At 42.3% G+C, this 20,413-nt stretch overlaps 1 protein-coding gene across 1 annotated transcript in view; it reads left to right on the top strand.

Annotated features, from left to right (window-relative positions):
* The window catches only part of LOC126482262 (polyketide biosynthesis protein ThaF-like), a 67,549-nt gene extending 47,698 nt beyond the window's left edge, over positions 1–19,851 (top strand). The window contains exon 4 of the mRNA XM_050106244.1: positions 19,721–19,851. Coding sequence (XP_049962201.1) covers positions 19,721–19,851 — 131 coding nt within the window. The remainder of the gene's footprint in view (positions 1–19,720) is intronic.
* The last annotated feature ends 562 nt before the right edge of the window (positions 19,852–20,413 follow it).

Here is a 20,413-nt window from a genome sequence, read left to right as displayed (position 1 = left end):
TTTGGCAATTGTAACAATGACCCCATCCTATAAGAGATGTGGCCACTTAAAACCAGAATTAGACTGATATTTTTCATTGTTCATGGAAATATCACCAAGTGATGTCATTTAAAAGCAAGCATTATATGCTCTCATATTTTGTAAAAAATGTTTTTGTTCTGCAGTTTCTCCAGTCAGATAATGAAACACTTCTGGTGGAGGCACTTCCAATAGTGCAAATTCCACTCATATAACACATTCCTGGTATTCCTCCACTGAATTTCTTGGCACTGTAGAAGTAACACAGTTGACCCATCTTGCAGTGACAGTGTATTTATGTTTGTTGTTCTCCTTAGTGGGATCATAACTGAATGCTTCACCTGCCAAACTGTAACCTCTACTTTATTGCTTCTGCTTTGCACTACTTGAACAGTAATATTTTGTTCATAGACTTGTGAACATTGTCTTTTACAAACTTTACTCACTGTAACTGTACTTAGTTCATTTCATAATCTTGTTTCTTCAGCAGTCCCAAAGAGCAACCCAATTGGGGAAGGGTGCCTTACATGGTGTATCGTGTCCATCGTGCATTCAGATATTTAGCCCACTTTCTTGTCATGGCATTGCACTCCCACTCATCCTCCATCTCTCGAGTGAGGACACCTTCCTGGGTGCATTTTCCTCCACCCACTATGCAGTGTCGTATTCTGCACCAACGAGGACCATGGAAGCCTTTGCACCTCATATCCAGCACAGAAGCCAGTCCGTTAACTCCCCATATATGCCATGGAGTAGATGCCCATCTCCCTGGGGCATCGGGACTCCCAGCATTGGATATCCTGGCAGATGGCCCTTGCTGAGGCTGGGTGGTGCCCGTTGGGAGGGCCCCTCGTTGGAATGGGTGGCATCAGGGCAGATGACACGCCAGGAAGCGTAGTACATCATCTCTTGTTGGCAGTCCACTGCCAGCAGTCTCTAAGCAGGCAAATTCTAACTTATTTGCTAAGAAACATGACCTCAAATCATTCCCCTCCCTGCCAACACAATGGGAGGAATGCAATGGTAAGGATGGCAGTGAAGCTTATTCGCCCCAGTACCTTGTATGTACGAGAGTTGATGGGGAGTCTTTCATGTACATGAAGCCTCAGCTTTTTGTGGAGCATTTGGAGGACAAGTTTGGGGAGGTGGGAGGCTTGTCCAAAATGCACTCTGGGTCATTCTTGATAAAAACAGCATCCTCTGCCCAGTCATGGGCATTACCCGCTTGTGACAAGTTGGGGAATGTTTCTGTTACCATCACACACCATAAGAACTTAAGTATGGTACTGGGTATTGTATTCCACAGCGACCTTCTTTTGAAGTCTGATAATAAGCTGGATGCCAATTTAGAGTGGCAAGGTGTTCATTTTGTCCGGCATGTCCATCAGGGTCCGAGGGATAATCAGGATGCCACCGGTGCCTTCATCTTGGCCTTCGGGGGTGACACATTGCCCGAGAAGGTCAAGGTGATGGTCTACCGCTGTGATGTCAAGCCATATATCCCTCTCCTGATGTGGTGCTTTAAGTGCTGGACATTCGGCCATATGCCTTCCCACTATATTTGCAGCAGCACTTATCAAGATTGTGGATGTCCATCACATCCCAAAAATCCATTTTCCCTGCCTCCCATCTGTGTCAACTGCAGAGAGCATCATTCACCTTGCTCGCCAGTCTGCAGGATTTTAAGGAAAGAGAGGAAAATCGTGGACTATAAGATGCTGGACCAACTGACCTACACTGAGGCTAAAAGGAGATTTGAGTGATTACATCCTGTGGCAGTGAGCACCTCTTACGTCACCGGTATGTGAACAGTTTTCGCCCCATCAGTTCCTCGCATTCCTGTCACCTCTCAGAACCAGAAGACTACACCAGCCGCCTTGATGGTGGGGGGGCCACTTCCCTCCCTGTTGCTCCTGCACCACCTACTTCTGGAGGGAGCAATATCTCCCCCCCCCCCCCCCCCCCCCCCCAAACCACTTCTGAGCCAGAGAAGCGTAAGTCTTCTTTAGCTCCTCTCACTAGGAAGGGGTCCCTTGGGTCACCTTCTTCCCAAGTTTCTGCTAGTTGGAAAGATGACACCCACGAGTGGCTGAAGAGCCCAAAAGCAGCTGGTCTTAGGGCTTTGTGCTCATCCTCAGTACCGGAGACTCAATCAGTGAAATCCTACCAGTCAAGGATACCCAAGGAGCAGCGAGAGAAATCCAAAAAAAAGGTCCCCAAGACCAAGGGAATTGTAGCACCCACACCACCGCTACCTACAAGCTCTGCGTCTGTCCATGGGGTGGAGATTCTGGCGTCCGCTGAGGGCCTAGATCCCACCGGATGCTCAGACACAATGGATATAGACAGCTCAGGCAAAAAGTCAGTGGCATCAGATAACCATGAGGCATAAACTGCCTCACTGAATGAGCCACACCTTCCAAGTCTCACGATATCATCCTCCAGCGGAATTGCTGCAGTTTTTTCCACCGCCTGGCTGAACTACGGCAACTGTTAAGCTTTACACCTGCTTTGTGCATTGCTCTTCATGAAACCTGGTTCCCGGCAATGCGGACCCCTGCCCTCCATGGTAAGGGATACTACAGGAACCATAGCGACTTTAATCGAGTCTGAGGCAGAGTTTGCATTTATGTCCTAAACTAAGACTGTATTGAAACTGTGCCCCTTCAAACCACTCTTGAAGCTGTGGCTGTCAGAATAAGGATGATGCAGGAAATAACTGTCTGCAATGTATATCTTCCTCCAGATGGTGCAGTATCCCTGAATGTATTAACTGTACTGATTGATCAACTACTTAAACCTTTCCTACTTTTGGGAGATTTTAACGTCCACAATCCCTTGTGGGGTGACACCGTGCTTACTGGCAGAGGCAGATGTGCCAAAACTTTACTGTCTCAGTTCATCCTCTGCCCCTCAAATACTGTGGCCGCTACTCATTTCAGTGTGGCTCATTGTAGTTACTCAGCCACTGATTTATCAATTTGCAGCCCAGGATTTCTCTCATCTGCCCACATTCGCCAACTTATCAAACGACAGAAGCAGGAGTGTTTGGAGAGATAAGTCTCAACCATTGATTGCCATACATCACCTTCCCATGTCTGGGCAAAGATCAAACGTCTTTTCAGGTACTAGATTCCAACAGGTGTCCCCAATGTTACCATAAATGGCGTGTTATCTACCGACACAAACGAGATTGCCGAGCACTTTGCTGAGCACTTTACTTGAGCCACTGTGTCAGAGAATTACTCCCCAGCCTTTCGCACACTCAAACGGCAGCTGGAAGGGAAAGTCCTCTCGTTCACTACACCCCACACTGAATCTTATAATGCCCCGTTCACAGATTGGGCCAGCCGGTGTGGCCAAGTGGTTCTAGGTGCTTCAGTCTGAAACCGAGCAACCACTATGGTCGCAGGTTCGAATCCGGCCTTGGGCATGGGTGTGTGTTATGTCCTTAGGTTAGTTAGTTTTAAGTAGTTCTAAGCTATAGGGGACTGATGACCTCAGATGTTAAGTCCCATAGTGCTCAGAGCCATTTGAACCATTGCAGAGTTGGAGCTCCTCAGTGTCCTTGCACATTGCCCCAACACAGCTCCTGGGCCAGATCAGATCCGCAATCAGATGATCAAACACCTCTGGTCTGACTACAAGTGACATCTCCTTGTCATCTTGAATCAGATCTTGTATGATGGCATCTTTACATCACAATGGCAAGAGAGCACCATCATTCCGGTGCTCAAACCCAGTAAACACCTGCTTTATGTGGATAGCTGTCGGCTGATCAGCCTCACCAACGTTCTTTGTAAGCTGCTGGAATGTGTGGTATGTTGGTGGTTGGGTTGGGTCCTGGCGTCACGTGGCCTACTGGCTCCATGTCAGGGCAGCTTCCGTAAGGATCGCTCGACCACTGATAACCTTATGTCCCACGAGTCTGCCATCCGAACAGCCTTTTTCAGATTCCAACACCTGGTTGCCATCTTTTTTGATTTATAAAAAGCACATGACACCACCTGGTGACATCATATCCTTGCCACGTTATACACGTGGGGTCTCAAAGGCCCGCTCCCAATTTTTATCCAAAATTTCCTGGCGCTTCATACTTTCCGTGTCCAACAAGTTGGTGCCTCCCATAGTTCCCCCCCCCCCTCCCCCCCCTCCCCCCCCCCACAATATCCAGGAGAATGGAGACCCGCAGGGCTCTGTATTGAGTGTATCTCTCTTTTTAGTGGCTATTACAGCAGCAGCTGTAGGGCCATCCATCTCACCTTCTCTGTATGAAGACGACTTCTGCATTTTGTATGGCTCCACCAGTACTGGTGTTGCTGGGCGGCACCTGCAGGGAGCCATCCACAAGGTGTAGTCATGGGTTCTAGCCCACGGTTTCCAGTTTTCGGCATAAAGTCGTGTGTTATGCAGTTCTGTCAGCACGTACTGTTCATCCATAACCAGAACTTCACCTTAATGATGACTGACTCACTGTAGTGGAGAGGTATCAATTCTTAGGACTGGTTTTTGATGTCTGATTGACTTGGCTTCCTCACCTTCGTCAGCTTAAGCAGAAGTGCTGGCAGCACCTCACTGTTCTTAGCTGCCTGAGCAACACCAACTGGGGTGCAGATCGCTCTATGCTGCTGCAGCTCTACAGAGCCCTCGTTCGATCCCACCTCGACTATGGGAGTCTGGTTTATGGTTCGGTGGCGCCCTCAGCATTGTGTTTACTCGATCCAGTGCACCACTGTGGCATTCGCTTAGTGACAGGAGCTTTTAGGATGAGTCTGTTGACCAATGTCCTTGTGAAGGCCAGAGTCCTTCCATTGCAGGTTAGACGTTCACATTTTATACATTCGTATTTCTCCTGCACATCTGAATCACTGCCTCCTTTCCCACCCGTGGTGCTCCATCTCCCACATCGGCAGCCCAGGCCGGGGCTTCCAATTGTAGTTAGTCCGATCACTTCTATCCGAACTGGAGTCCTTGCCTTTACCACTTGTACTTGAGGTCCATTCACGTACACTTCTTTGGTGTACACCAAAGCTGCGACTTTTCCTGGACCTTTCACATGGCCCTAAGGACTCAGTTAACCCGCAACTCTCCACTGTCACTTCCTCTCGATTCTTGACATGCACAGAGGCCATGAAGTTGTTTACACTTAAGGCTCGATGGCTGATGCTCACATTGACTTCGCGTGCGTCCGTGGAGAACATATTGAACAGCATTCCTTGCGCGATGGCTGCAGTGTTTTCACTTCTGAGCTGGTGGCTATATCTCGTGCTCTTGAGCGCATCCGTTCATGCCCTGGGGATTCATTTCTTCTGTGTACTGACTCGTTGAGCAGTGTACAAGCTATCGACCAATGCTACCCTCATCATCCTTTGGTAGCGACCATACAGGAGTCCATCCGTGCCCTGGAATGGTCCAGTCATTCAGTGTGTTTGTCTGGACCCCAGGGCATGTCAGAATCCAAGGCAGTGAACTTGCCGACAGGTTGGCCAAACGGGCTATGCGGAAACCGCTTATGGAGATTGGCTTCTCTGCAACTGACCTGCATTCAGTAATATGCTGCAAGGTTTTGCAGCTTTGGGAGATGAAATGGCATAACCTCAGTATGCACAACAAACTACGTGCCATTAAGGAGACTACGAATGTGTGTCGGGCCTCTTGCAGGGACTCTGTGGTTCTCTGCTGGCACCACATTGGCCATGTCTGGGTGACACATGGCTACCTCCTGCGCCGTGACGACCCACCTCAGTGTCGCTGTGGCGTCCAGCTGACAGTGGTCCATATCTTGGTGAGCTGTCCTTCTTTGGCTGTCCTGTGATGGACTCTTCAGTTACTGGACTCGTTGCCAATAATTTTAGCTGACAACACCTCATCGGCTAATTTAGTTTTACGTTTTACACGTGACTGTGAGTTATATCATTCTATATAAGTTTTAGTGCATGTCCTTTGTCCCTTTGTGTTCTGCACTCTAATGCTTTTAGGGTGGATGTTTTAATGTCTTGCAGAGTGACTGGCTTTCCCATTTTATTCTCATAGTCGGCCAGCCACGGTCATCTGCTCTCTTGCTTTTATCCCTTCTACCTGTTTCTTGCTTCTCTCTGTGGTTTCATTTTCCTGTTTTGTCCATAGTAGTGTTGGTTGTGCTTCTGTCATTCTTCTGGTTCTTTCTTTCTCCTGGTATTGTGCTGTACATTTCCTTTCTTTTCTTCTTTCTGTTGTGTAATTATTTTACCGCGAACAAGGAACTGATGGCCTCGCAGTTTGGTTGGGCCCCCCCCCCCCCCCCGCCCACTCCCCCTGCCCCCCCCCCCCCCCCCGCCCCATTTTAACCAACTGACACCGTCACGACAGGATAACAGAATATTTGAGAAAGTCCTGGAGCATTGTGGAATGTTCTGAAACATACCTTTCTGAGCTGAACTGTATCCTCAACACAGCAGGGTTATGAAACGTCTGAGAACATTCTCGAACCTTCTGGAATATTCTATAATATTCCGGAACATCTAAAACCTACTAGAAGGAAAAATAATATTGTACAGCATTCTCCAACACTATAGTACATTCTGCCTGGCATTATAGTTCTTTGGGATAAAATGAACTGCACTCAGTCACTCTGACAATATTTTTATTGTTATTGAGATAATATTGCTTTGAAACTTGCTTTGTTAGTTATCTTTGGTGATGTTGATCATAGAAGAAAAAATTTGATGGCTTGTTGTTGTTATATGTTAACAGAATTATTGTTTTTGTTTGCAAAACAATTACTGTTTTTGTTTGCAGAACAAATAATTATTCTGCCCAACCATCAGTTACACTTTTGGTGAATAGATTAGTTAAGCACCCTGTGAACTAGTTCCAAAACAAAATACTTCTCAAGTTTTTTATTTACCAATATGATACATTAGTCTAAACCAAAGTGTATGGAGTATTTAAAAATGAATATATGGGTAACATTTTTACATTCAACTTACAATTATAAATAATACTTCAAAATAAAGAGCAACTCAAACAGTTTTGTTTGCATACCTGTGCACAAAGAGCAGAGTATGGAATGACCAAGGGTGATTAAAGAACATGTTGAACATTTGAGAGTCTTTCACCTGTAGCCCAAAGAAATCAAAATGGAAGACTAGTCATGAGCTATCAATTCCTGTGATTTCTGTGTGGATACTTTTAAGGGAAACACTTAAAACTACATCTATACAGTTTGCAGCTGTTACAAGGTCTGAAGCATACTGTAGGAATATGGTTCATTTGTATCAATAGCACTGACAGTGTTGATAAGGATCTCAACAGTGGGTGTAATATTTTTACTGCATAACAGTTAGTCGGTTACTTCCATGCTGTGAGTGTATTCCTTGTGTTAAAAACAGATGTATTTCTGTCTACCTTTTTCTAAAAACAAAGATGATGTAACTTACCAAAGGAAAGCATTGGTATGTCAATAGACACAGAAACAAACACAAACACACACACAAAATTCAAGCTTTCACAACCCACAGTTGCTTCATCAGGAAAGAGGGAAGGAGCGGGAAAGACGAAAGGATGTGGGTTTTAAGGGAGAGGGTAAGGAGTCATTTCTATCCCGGGAGCAGAAAGACTTACTTTAAGGGGAAAAAAAGGACAGGTATACACTTGCACACATGCAGATATCCATCCACACATATACAGACACAAGACAGACACAAGACAGGCTTGTGTCTGTATATGTGCGGATGGATATGTGCATGTGTGCAAGTGTATACCTGTCCTTTTTTCCCCCTAAGGTAAGTCTTTCTGCTCCCGGCATTGGAATGACTCCTTACCCTCTCCCTTAAAACCCACAACCTTTCATCTTTCCCTCTCCTTCCCTCTTACCTGATGAAGCAACCGTGGGTTACGAAAGCTTCGATTTTGTGTGTGTGTTTGTGTTTGTTTGTGTGTCTATCCACATACCAATGCTTTCGTTTGGTAAGTTACATCATCTTTGTTTTTAGATATATTTTCCCCACGTGGAATCTTTCCCTCTATTATACTCATGTCTACCTTTTTCTAAATAGATATCCGTTACATGATAGCAGTCCACAGTTGTAAACTAAAAAAGAAGTCATTTGGAAAAATAGTGATCAGCTATGAACTAGAAAGATTATTATTCAAAAAGTGAAATTGGACATGGTGGAAATTAAGTATTTGATGGAAATGGAGAATGGAAATGTATCTGATGCTGAAGAAATGCTATACAGTGGCTTCAAGAGTGAAAACTAGCATAGACATGGTGGATACTTGGGACGAAGAAAATCTGATTCATTGAGCTACATAAATAGAGCAATCTTTAACAAGGAACTAGAATTTGTAACTAGTAAGGAATCCACATTTGAGTCAGTGAAAAAGTTTCATGAATTATACTCCAAAGAATCAACAGTACAAATTGTGTGCAGAAACTAGTTTGGACAAAATGAGGGTAAAAGACTATCATGACATGACAACATTCTCCAGTATTTTAAAAAAAAAAACAGTGAATGAATTAAAATTAACAGATGCAAAAGTGACAGAATAAGAGATGTTGAGAACCTTGCTGGAATCCTTGAGCTGTAGCTGGAACTTGATCGATGTTTCAAAAGATCAGTCAAATATGTTAAATGTAAACTTCAGATAATTGATTTAAGAGTCAAGGATCATAATGAAAGTATAAAATCCTGTCCAGCTCATTCTGAAGAAGAGAAAAAACTGGTATGGACTACCAGGAGCAATTGTGTTACAGATGTGGCAAACCATGGCTTTTCAAGAGGACTGTCAACAGTCAGGAACAAACAGAGATTCATGAACACGTGGCTAGCAACATAGCCAAAGTGATCTGAGCAGCAGGGACAACAACAACTGATCATGTGGTTGGAGTAAACATTATGGTTCAAGAGGAAGGCATCGCCCATGTCGCCAAGGATGTCAACACAATGGAACTGGCATGAACAGTTCTGTAATGGAGGTACAATGTAATGATGGTGTGTCAGGTATCAATATACAGACTGATTGATTATAGGATAGTGGTTACAAAGATCATATTGTTAATCATGAAAATTGTTTTCCTGAGTGCATAACTTTAAAAGAGCCTCTAATGTAAAAGTTGTGGTTTGTAACATTTTGCAAGCTACAAAAGTAAGAAATATGATTAGTTGTTTTACAGTTTATGATGGCGTGATTCCAAGTGAAATGAAAAATTTTTTACATCAAAGGCTAAATTAACAGCAAAACATAAAATTGTAACTTTAGGCAATATCTCAAAGGTTGTCAATAAAGACGATAATTTACTTGGCATTGCTTTCAAGGAAGATAGGCTGCTTAAAATTTACAAGGGAGAGATTAATGTAAAAAGTAAAATTTACAAGAAGGAGATAATGTAAAAATTGTCAACAGTAAGGATAGCATGTCAGTAAACAAGAAATGGCATCATACACATGAACATGTAAATTTTAATGATTTGAATACACTGTGTAAATATCAAACAATGGAAAATCCAGGATGGAATGTAACAATGAGAGAAGGAAAGTTGCTTCTTGTCATACAGCGGAGATGCTGAGCCGTGACAGGCACAATAAAAAGATTCACACAATCCATAGCTTTCGGCCATTGAGGCCTTCGTCAGCAGTAGACACACATACACACACGCACAAACACACACTCACGCAAGTGCAACTTGCACACACATCTGCATTCTAGAGAGCTGAAACTACACTGCGAGCTGCAGCACCAGTGCATGATAGGAGTGGCGACTGGGTGGGGGTAAGCTGGGGCAGGGAGGGGCAGGGGTAGTATGGTGGGAGTGGCGGACAGTGAAGTGTTGCAGCTTAGACGGAGGGTAGGAGAAAAGGTGTGGAGGGAGAGGGGGTAAGTAGCAGAAAGGAGAGGAATAAAAATAAAAGAAATTAAAAGACTGGGTGTAGCGGTGAAATGACGGCTGTGTAGTGCTGGAATGGAAACAGGGAGGGGGTTGGATGGGTGAGGACAGTGACTGTTTCACAGCCTGTGCCATATGGATCCTTCCCACCAACACCAGTGTTTCTGAATTGCGCATGTGGGAACTTTCCCTACAATACATCCTATGTTCCCATATCCCTCCTGGCCTCAACCTTCATTAGTCACTGTCCTCACCCATCCAGCCCCCTTCCTGTTCCCATTCCAGCACTACACAGCCATCATTTCCCTGTCACACCCAGTCTTTTAATTTCTTTTATTTTTATTTCTCTCCCTTCTGCTACTTACCCCCTCCCCCCTCTGCACCTTCTCTCCTACCCTCTGTCTAAACTGCAACACTTCACTGTCCGCCACTCCCACCATACTACCCCTCGCCCTCCCCGCCCCAGCCTCCTCCTTACCCCCACCCAGTCGCCACTCCCATCATGCACTGGTGCTGCAGCTCGCAGTGTAGCTTCAGCTCTCTGAGACTGCAGACGTGTGTGCAAGTTGCACTTGCGTGACTGTTTTGTGTGTGCGCATGTGTGTATGTGTGTCTACTGCTGGCAAAGGTCTTAATGGCTGAAAGCTATGATTCTGTGAGTCTTTTTATTGTGCCTATTGCGGCTCAGCATCTCCACTATATTGTGTAAACATGTTAGTATATGTAACGTAAATGGTCAGATAAAAAAAAATGTACTCACCAAGCAGCAGCAGGGGAACACACACACAAAAGGATTTAACTTTTACAAGCTTTTGGAGCCAATGGCTCCTTCCTCTGGCAGAAGAGTTGAAGGGAAAGGAAGAGTGGTGAAGGAAAAGAAATGGAGAGGTTTAGGGAAAAGGGTACAGCTGAGAAAAGTCACCCAGAACCTCGGGTCAGGGGAGACTTACCAGACGGGATGAGAAGGAAAGACTGATTGTTGGGGGCAGTACAGTGGAGCTGGATTCAGAGTATTGACTAACAACAAAGTTATCATTGCCAGGCATGTTGATATTGTGGAAGATGACATCAGATGTATTATTATTAAGGACTATGATTCAGAGAATGGACATTTTAGTGATTGTGAATGCAAAAGTAAAGGCAATGAATCAGTAAATGAGCAAATAAAAGAAAGGGGTGTCCAAGCGTCGTAAACAAGAACTGAGAAGGTCAACTAGATGATGTACAATGCCTGATAGATTTAATGATTACATCATGAGTAACTTCATTTATGTAAACTTCTGAGTAGTAATAATTCAGAAGATTTTGATCAAGTGATAATTAGTAATGAGTCAAAAATTTGGAAGTGAGTAATGGATAAGGAAATCGAAAATTTAAATAAAAATAAAACTTCAAAACTAGTAACTAAATCAGTGAATGTAAATGTTTTTGAAGTAAAGTGAATTTTTTCAAGAAAATCAGATAATGCCTGTAAAGAAAAAGTAGTTGTTAGCAGCTTTCAACAAAAAGAAATTGTGGGCGATATTTCTTTGCCAGTTACTATAAGACAATATTGAAAGTTTTCTCATCATTCTGTTGTCAAAAGGTTTTCATTATAGAACAAATGGATGTACAGACTGCATTTTTACTGGTAAAGTTTTCTCAGAAATTTATGTGAAGCAACCTCCTGGATAAAGAATGGAACAAATAGAGTTTGTAAGTTACTTAAGACCTTATGTACCCTGAGGAAAAGTCCTAGAGCATGGCATGATTGTTTAGATGAGTTTTTAAAAGGTCATTGTTTTAAAAGAAGTAAATGTGATTATTGCCTATATGTATTGATGACTACAAATTACCATGATTATATAATTTTGTTTATTGATGATTTGCTAATTTGTTGTAAAAGTAAAGGGAAAATACAATAAATCAAAAATCTGTTATCTAAGTGAATTCAGATGAAAGTGTTAGGCAAAGTAAAGAATTATCTTAGGACAAATACGCAGGGCTGTGATGTTTTGGCACTTCACATGGAAGTGTCAGTTATAGCATCTTTTTAATGCTCATTACAAAAATGCAATCTGTTTTTCTGATATCCACTGTTTTTACGTAATTCCTAAAGTTTCCTATTTTAAAATTTCCCATGTAATACACTCATGCTCATAAATTAAGGATAATTGCAGAATGTCGTGCCATACAGCATGGCACTACGCAAAACTAGCACTAATAGCATAGGCATGTAGGGAACACACTCGACACAGATCTGTAAGTGCACAGTATTGGTGGTAAGTTGAGAAAACCATCCCAAAACACATGTGCTACAAAATGCCACTGTTTACTGCACATGTACCCCGGCATCAACATGGGATATTATCACCATGCACATGTACACAGGCCGCACAATGGGTTGGCATACTCTGGATCAGGTGGTTGAGCAGCTGCTAGGGTATAGCCTCCCATTCTTGCACCAGTGCCTGTCAGAGCTTCTGAAGTGTCGTAGCAGCTTGAAGACGTGCAGTGATACATCGACCGAGAGCATCCCAGACGCGCTCGATGGGGTTTAGGTCTTGAGAACGGCAGGCCACTCCATTTGTCTGATATCTTCTGTTTCAAGGTACTCCTCCACGATGGCAGCTCAATGGGGCCGTACTTTATCATCCATCAGGAGGAAGGTGGGACCCACTGCACCCCTGAAAAGGTGGACATACTGGTGCAAAATGGCTTCCCGATACATCTGACCTGTTACAGTTCCTCTGTCAAAGACATGCAGGGGTGTACATGCACCAATCATAATCCCACCCCACATCATCAAACCATGACCTCCATACAGGTCCCTTTCAAGGACATTAAGGGGTTGGTATCTGGTTCCTGGTTCACACCAGATGAAAACCCAGTGAGAATCAACTGTTAAGACTATACCTGGAATTTTCCAGGACCATAACCTGGGACCACTGTTCCAATGACCATGTACTGTGTTCTTGACATCAGGCTTTATGGGCTGTCCTGTGACCAGAGGTCAGTGGAATGCACCTTGCAGGTCTCCAGGCAAATAAACCATGTCTGTTCAGTCATCTGTAGACTGTGTGTCTGGAGACAATTGTGGTAAGATCCCGAGCAAGGCTACCTGCAGTCCTCTGTGGCCGTCTGCAGGCACTGATGGTGAGATATCGGTCTTCTTGTGGTGTTGTACACTGTGGACGTCCCGTACTGTAGCACCTACACATGTTTCCTGTCTGCTGGAATCATTGCCATAATCTTGAGATTACACTTTGTGGCACACGGAGGGCCCATGCTACGACCTGCTGTGTTTGACCAGCCTCCAGTCGTCCTAGTATTCTATCCCTCATAACATCATCAATAGGTCTGCTTGAGCCATTTTCAACACACACTCACCATTAGCAAGTCTTAAAACATCTGCACACTTACTAGCTGCACCGTACTCTGACATGCACCAACACACCTCTGCGTATGTGGACTGCTGCCAGTTTGATTTTGATTTGATTTCATTTATTTCATGTTCCATAGATCCAACTGTATTGGATACACAAGGACATGGAACGAGTCAGTTTTTTACAAATACAATCTGATAATCTTATAGCATATACAGAAATTTGAGTAAATAATTATATAAAAATTTATACAGTAAATTCTTTGGGCAGCAATACAGAAAAAGAAAATACATATTTTCTTAGAATCATTAAAACACTACAGAAAACAGATACAGAGCACACACAGATACAGAGCTCAGGTTAAATAAAATTCTTAGTGGCATTATTAAAATATTACAATTTATTTAGTTAAAAATTCATCTAGACTGTAAAAAGCTTTTTCTAGCAGAAATATTTTTAGTACTTTCTTAAACTCACTCTTGTTATGAATCTTTGTCTTTATTTCGGGAGGAAGAGCATTGAAGAGTTTTGCTCCAGTGTAGTGTACACCCTTTTGTGCCCAGCTCAAATTTCTGAGTTCACTGTGTATGTCATTCTTCCTCCGTGTGTTATGCTCATGATAATTACTGTTTAGTTGAAATATCTCCATATTTTTACAAACGAAACACATGAGAGAAAAAATATATTGGCATGTAGTTGTGTATATTTTAAGATTATGAAAACTATTTCTACACGAGTCTCTTGGGCGCAATCCACATATAATTCTTAAAGCTCACTTCTGTGCAATGAACACTTTCCTTGCTAATGGCTGGTTGCCCCAAAAAATATTTCCGTACTCAATGAGAGAATGAAAATAGCCATAGTATGCCACTTTTGCTGTGTTAGGTTCAACACATGTAGTGACAACCCGTAAAGCTAGCTTCTAAGATAAGACGTAAAGTTAGTATTGCCTCACGTGTTCCAATATTCCTATGGAATCCAAACTGATCTTCCCCAAGGTCGGCTTATACTAGTTTTTCCATTCGTCTGTAAAGAATTCACATTAGTATTTTGAAGCCGTGACTTATTAAACTGATAGTTTGGTAATTTCTGCATCTGTCAACACCTGCTTTCTTTGGGATTGAAATTATTATATTCTTCACTGAGGGTATTTCACCTGTCTCAAATATCTTGCTCACCAGATAATAGAGTTTTGTCAGGACTGGCTCTCCCAAGGTAATACTACAGTATTATTTTTATTCTGAGCAGATTCTCCATCTGAGAAGAGGTGTAGTTCTGTAACACTCTTCGATACATAGTTATGGTACAGGAATGAACAGACCTCATTTGCTCCCTTTTTCGCTTCACCTTCATGATACAAGTACACATAGGAATGCGTGGACTTTGTATTACAAATGCAGGAACAGTTAAACCTCAGATGATATAAATAGAATGTTTCCTGCACTGGTATGTTTGGTTGAGGCACGTTTCGCATGAAGTTCAAAGCTAGTCCAACAATGTCATCCCTGCCCATACATTCTTGTTGTAATGAATTTATAAAATGCCCTACTGTGCTGCTTGTGAATATCCAACTCAAGCTGTGTGGCTCTTTTACTACCGTCAGAAATGTGTGGACTTTCTAACTTAGCTTGAAGCTCCTCATTTTGACACATACATCAGTTTGTGGAATAAAAACTAAACTTAACTCTGTCTGAACAGGCCTTAGAAGGCCCAACAGTACCGACCGGTCGCTGTGTCATCCTCAGCCCACAGGCGTCACTGGATGCAGATATGGAGAGGCATGTGGTCAGCACGCTGCTCTCCCGGCCGTATGTCAGTTTATGAGACCTGAGCTGCTACTTTTCAGTCAGGTAGCTCCTCAGTCTGTCTCACAAGGGCTGAGTGCACCCGACTTGCCAAAAGCACTTGGCGGACTGGATTGCCACCTGTCCAAGCGCTAGCCCACCCCCACAGGAAGAAGCCAAACATAGTTGGTATCATGACAGTAAGGTGTGGCTTGGTCTGATTCCGATTCAACTCATTTTACATTTACTAATACTCAACTGCTTTTTTATTCATTAGTCTTATTATTTAACTGCAAGTATTTACACAATTTACTCGATGTGTCTACAGAGATGTCATCAGTAGCAGCATTACTGATTACCCTAAATCTTATTATAAATGGTGTGAAGGAAAGTTTGTTTATATGAAATGACCAGAAATTTGGGTATACTTGTATAATAGACTTGCCCTGAATATTTAAATTAAAATGTTCTCTTAACATTACTGAAGGTACATATGTTGTCCTATTCAGAAGTTAAAAACTTTAATAATGTGTATAATCATCCCAACATGCTGGCCTTTCTAGTCGAGCGATGTCGTTATCCTAAAGGAAGTCACACAAAAGATGTGCACGCTGGGGGCATGAATTGTCCTCCATGAAGACAAATGCCTCCCAATATGCTGCTGATACGGTTGCACTATCGGTCGGAGGATGGTATTCACATATCACACAGCCATTATGGCACCTTCCATGACCACCAGCAGTGTACATCAGCCCCAGATAATGCCACCCCAAAACATCTGGGAACCTCCAACTTGCTGCACTCACTGGACAGTGTGTTTAAGGAGTTCAACCTGACCGGGTTGCCTCCAAACACGTCTCTGACGATTGTCTGGTTGAAGGGATATGCAACACTCATCAGTGAAGAGAATGCGATGCCAATCCTGAGTGGTCCATTTGGCATGTTGTTGGGACCATCTTTACCATGCTGCAAGGTATGTGGTTGCAAAGATGGACCTCAGCATGGATGTCAGGAGTGAAGTTGCGCATCATACAACCTATTGCACACTGTTTGAGTCATAACACGACTTCCTGTGGCTGCACAGAAAGCATTATTCAACAAGGTGGCCTTTCTGTCAGGGTTCCTCCGAGCCATAATCCATAGGTAGCGGTCATCCACTGTAGTAGTAGCCCTCGGGTGATCTGCATGAGGCATGTCATCAACAGTTCCTGCCTGTCTGTATTTCCTCCATGTCTGAACAACATCGCTTCGGTTCACTTCGAGACGCCTGGACACTTCTCTTGTTGAGAGCTCTTCCCTGCACAAAGGAACAATGTGGACAAAATTGAACTGTGGTATTGATCATCTAGGCATGGTTGAACAACATGTACCTCCTTCCTGGTGGAATGACTCGAACTGATGGGCTGTCGGACCCCCTCCATCTAATAGGCGCTGCTCATGCATGGTTGTTTACATCTTTGGGCAGGTTGAGTGACAACTCTGAACAGTCAAAGGGACTGTGTCTGTAATACAATATCCACAGTCAACGTTTATCTTCAGGATTTCTGGGAACCAGGGTGATTCAAAACTTTTTTTTGATGTGTGTATAAGCTTCAAAATGCTAAGCACTGCAAATTTGTTGGATTTTTTTGTATTACTTCATAACATAAATGGCAATTCCAGCTTCCACTTCACTTCTCAGAGTAGTTTGTGGTCCCTGGAAAACATAAAATTTTATCGCAAATTTCTTTCTCAAAGCGAAACAAATAAGAACCTGCACAACCATGCTTAATAAATGGAGAAATGAGTCGCTGCCATATTGTCACAAAATTCTTCTAACCGACCAGGATGCATGTGATCTGACAGATTGCCTGGGATTTCCTCGCGATCGGGGATCAGCGTCAAATCACTGTGATTTGTCTGCTCACATGTTATCCTCAGAGTGATCGATTGCCCATGTGATGGATTGCAGTGATCATTCGCTCATGTGTGGCATGACCAGACTGTGGTGTGACAAGTCTTGGGTGACAGTGAACGTGGGAAGTGACATAGTTCACTTCTCAGAAGTTGCCACATCCAGTTGAAGGCGTGAGTATTAACTGGAGGACAAAATTTTGTGCCAGTTTGTTATTGTGTATGTCAAAATGTTAAATGCTGAAGTGAACTGTAGTAGTAACTCAGCAGTAGGTTTCGGGCTATTCTGATTTCTAAGAGACGAAAATCAGAATGAAAATGGTTACAAAATTGTTGGAGAGGGAATAGGAAAAGTAATATACATTCACACTCTGGAAGCAAGTAAGTTGATCAGTTAAAATGAATGCAGTTAGAAAGTCGTAATTTCCCATATAATATACATGTATATGTATTCAAGCTCCAAGTGTTGTACTGATGAACATTATAACCTGTAGATTTAGTTTCATAGCTGTGCTGTATGAAACTTAGTACCATTGTAATGACTATTGGAAGCCTTCTTTAATGTTACCTCTTATTTAAGCATTTTGAGTTGTGAAGCTATGGAGTTCTTAAATTTATTTTTAGTCACTGAAGTATTTAATGTTGAAACTTGCTAAAAGCAGAAGGAGACCTGCTTAAAAACTGGAAATTTGTGTTTACTAAACAAGATGCTGAAATAATAGGATTTATATAAATGTTTCCACTGACATTAAGAAAATTCGTATAACAAATCAGTGTGTAACTTCCTGGCAGATTAAAACTGTGTGCCAGACCGAGACTCAAACTTGAGACCTTTGCCTTTTGCGGGCAAGTGCTCTGCCATCTGAGCTATCCAAGCACAACTCACGCCCCATCCTCACAGCAAGTTTCATATCAGTCCTCACTCTGCTGCAGAGTGAAAATCTCATTCTGGAAACATCCCCCAGGCTGTGGCTTAGCCATGTCTCTGCAATATCCTTTCTTTCAGGAGAGCTAGTTCTGCAAGGTTCGCAGAAGAGCTTCTGTAAAGTATGGAAGGTAGGAGATGAGATACTGGCAGAAGTAAAGCTGTGAGGACGGGGCGTGAGTCGTGCTTGGGTAGCTCAGATGGTAGAGCACTTGCCCATGAAAGGCAAAGATCCTGAGTTCAAGTCTCGGTCTGGCACACAGTTTTAATCTGCCGGGAAGTTTCATATCAGTGCACGCTCTGCTGCAGAGTGAAAATCTCATTCTGAAAATCAGTGTGTACTAAATTTCACTCTTTTTTATTAATCTGAAGTGCTGTTAGGAAGGACATGCTTTCGGGTAAAAGTATAAGAATTTCAGTGTAAGAATGGACAATTTTTAGATCTTACCTGCTCTGCTTAAAAAGAAAATGCTGTAGGATGGATTAAATAAAAGTATGCTGTCTGTCCTGTGTGTGGGCCAGTCCAGTGTGAAAGATTTCCAAGTCAAATCAGGCAGTACTGACTCTTGTGGGTTGTACCAAAGACATACACACTCTGAACAAATTTTCCAACAGTAATTAAGCTTCATTCTAGATAATTTAGTCCTGTTTTCTTGCCATTTGGCAATCATTGTCTTATCACTATTTACTTCCTAAGGCTAGCATAAGGTTATTTGCACGGTATTAGCTGCTGATGCTATGTCCATCTACTTTGACCCATGATGTAACTGTGATGTGATGTGTTGTGTGATGTAGTGCTGAGGCTTGATGTTTGAGTCTGTTTGTGATTGTAGATGGTGTGTTGTACTGGTGGCACTCTTTTGTGCTGGATGTTTGTTAGTGAGTCGTTTGATGTGAACAGAATGCTTCAGGTTGCTATTGGAAGAAATTTTGCTGGTTTGCTAGTGATTTACTTTGAATTTGCATATTGTGGCTGATGGATTACGTTTTATGTTTGAAGTATTAGTGCCATGTGTTTCTTATGATCAGAGACTTAATATTACTTTTCTTTTTTCTTCAGCTGCGAATAAGATACAGATATTTATGAGGAGGTGATAGCTTGTTGCAATGGTTGAAGTTGTTTGTGTGTATTGAAATTATTAATGATGCTAGTTTTCGTGACTTTTGGTGTTTTCCTTGTTAGTCTTTGGCAATTGTGTTGGATTGTTATTGGTAGGTATCATGGGTATTGATGTACCATCAACGGTTAGAATACATTTCTGATATTAGTCATGTGAGAAAGGTTTGATTTATTGTACTGTGGGCTTCGCTTTAGTGGAAGTGTGGATTATGGATTTTAGGATTTGAGTATGTTGTTTTGGTGCTGTTGTCTTAGTTTTTTGCTGCCATGTAGGTCAAGTGAAATTTGTTCATTGGATTTTGAAGTTGTGTGTGATTTCACAGTATCTGGGGTTTTGCTTGAGCTATACAGGTGAAGTGAAATTTGCAGCAATATGTTTCAGAGTTGTATGTTGGTTCCTGGTATCGAGGGCTTTGTTGGACCTATGTTTGTCAAGTGAATATTGTGATATTGGGTTTTTGAGTTGTGTATGGGTTACTGGTATCGTGGTCTTCATTTGAGATATATAGGTCACACGAAATTTGCATCACAAATAGTTTTAGGTGTTGCAATTTTTTCGTGTTACATTTTGAGAATTTTGTGTATTTGATTTTTGGATAAATATTTGTTTTGCAGTGTTGTCAGTATTCTTACTGTTGTATATTTAGTTTGACACCTCCCAAAACTCCTTCTTCATTCAGTTGTCCTGTTAGTTTCATTCTGTTGCTGGAGTTAAATACTTCACATGTTATTTGTGTTTGCTCGCAGGTGTAATGAGTGATGTCATGGTCACCACATTGTATGTGCTTGAAATAGAAGCGTACACCACATTGCTGATATTACTGGTCAAAACAGGTGGTTGGAGTCACGACTTTGCTATGTCAATCAACCTTTTATGATATATCTAAAAACAAAGATGATGTGACTTACCAAACGAAAGCGCTGGCAGGTCGATAGACACACAAACAAACACAAACATACACACAAAATTCAAGCTTTCGCAACAAACTGTTGCCTCATCAGGAAAGAGGGAAGGAGAGGGAAAGATGAAAGGATGTGATACAGCTTCCCAAGTGAAACGTAATGTGGTTTCTGAAAATTACCTGTTCCAAATTGTTACTCAGAAATATTTGTTCTGAATTCAGAACCAGAATCGTGTAACCTTGTTAGTGACATTTATATTCCTAATGGTGAAGCTGTGAGCATATTGGGTTTTGCTTGTTCTAAGTTACACGTATCTCCTGCTTTGAAAATAATAAAATTTAGTAGCAGAAAATGAAAAGCAGCTATTGAAAATAAGGTACAACAGATTTCAGACAAAATTAGAAAAGACTTCGCATCACGCTTTCATAATACAGATACCAACATTATTTCTAAAGAAGAAGAAAACCTACCACCAGCATCCTCTGACACTGAATACTTGAGCTTAATAGAGAAATTAAAAATTAAATGTTCAGTGAC

This window comes from Schistocerca serialis, chromosome 5 (genome assembly GCF_023864345.2).
Source record: "Schistocerca serialis cubense isolate TAMUIC-IGC-003099 chromosome 5, iqSchSeri2.2, whole genome shotgun sequence".
Classification (NCBI taxonomy): domain Eukaryota; kingdom Metazoa; phylum Arthropoda; class Insecta; order Orthoptera; family Acrididae; genus Schistocerca; species Schistocerca serialis.
The sequence above is the reverse complement of the archived record's forward strand: the minus strand, read 5'-3'. Positions and strand labels throughout refer to the sequence as shown.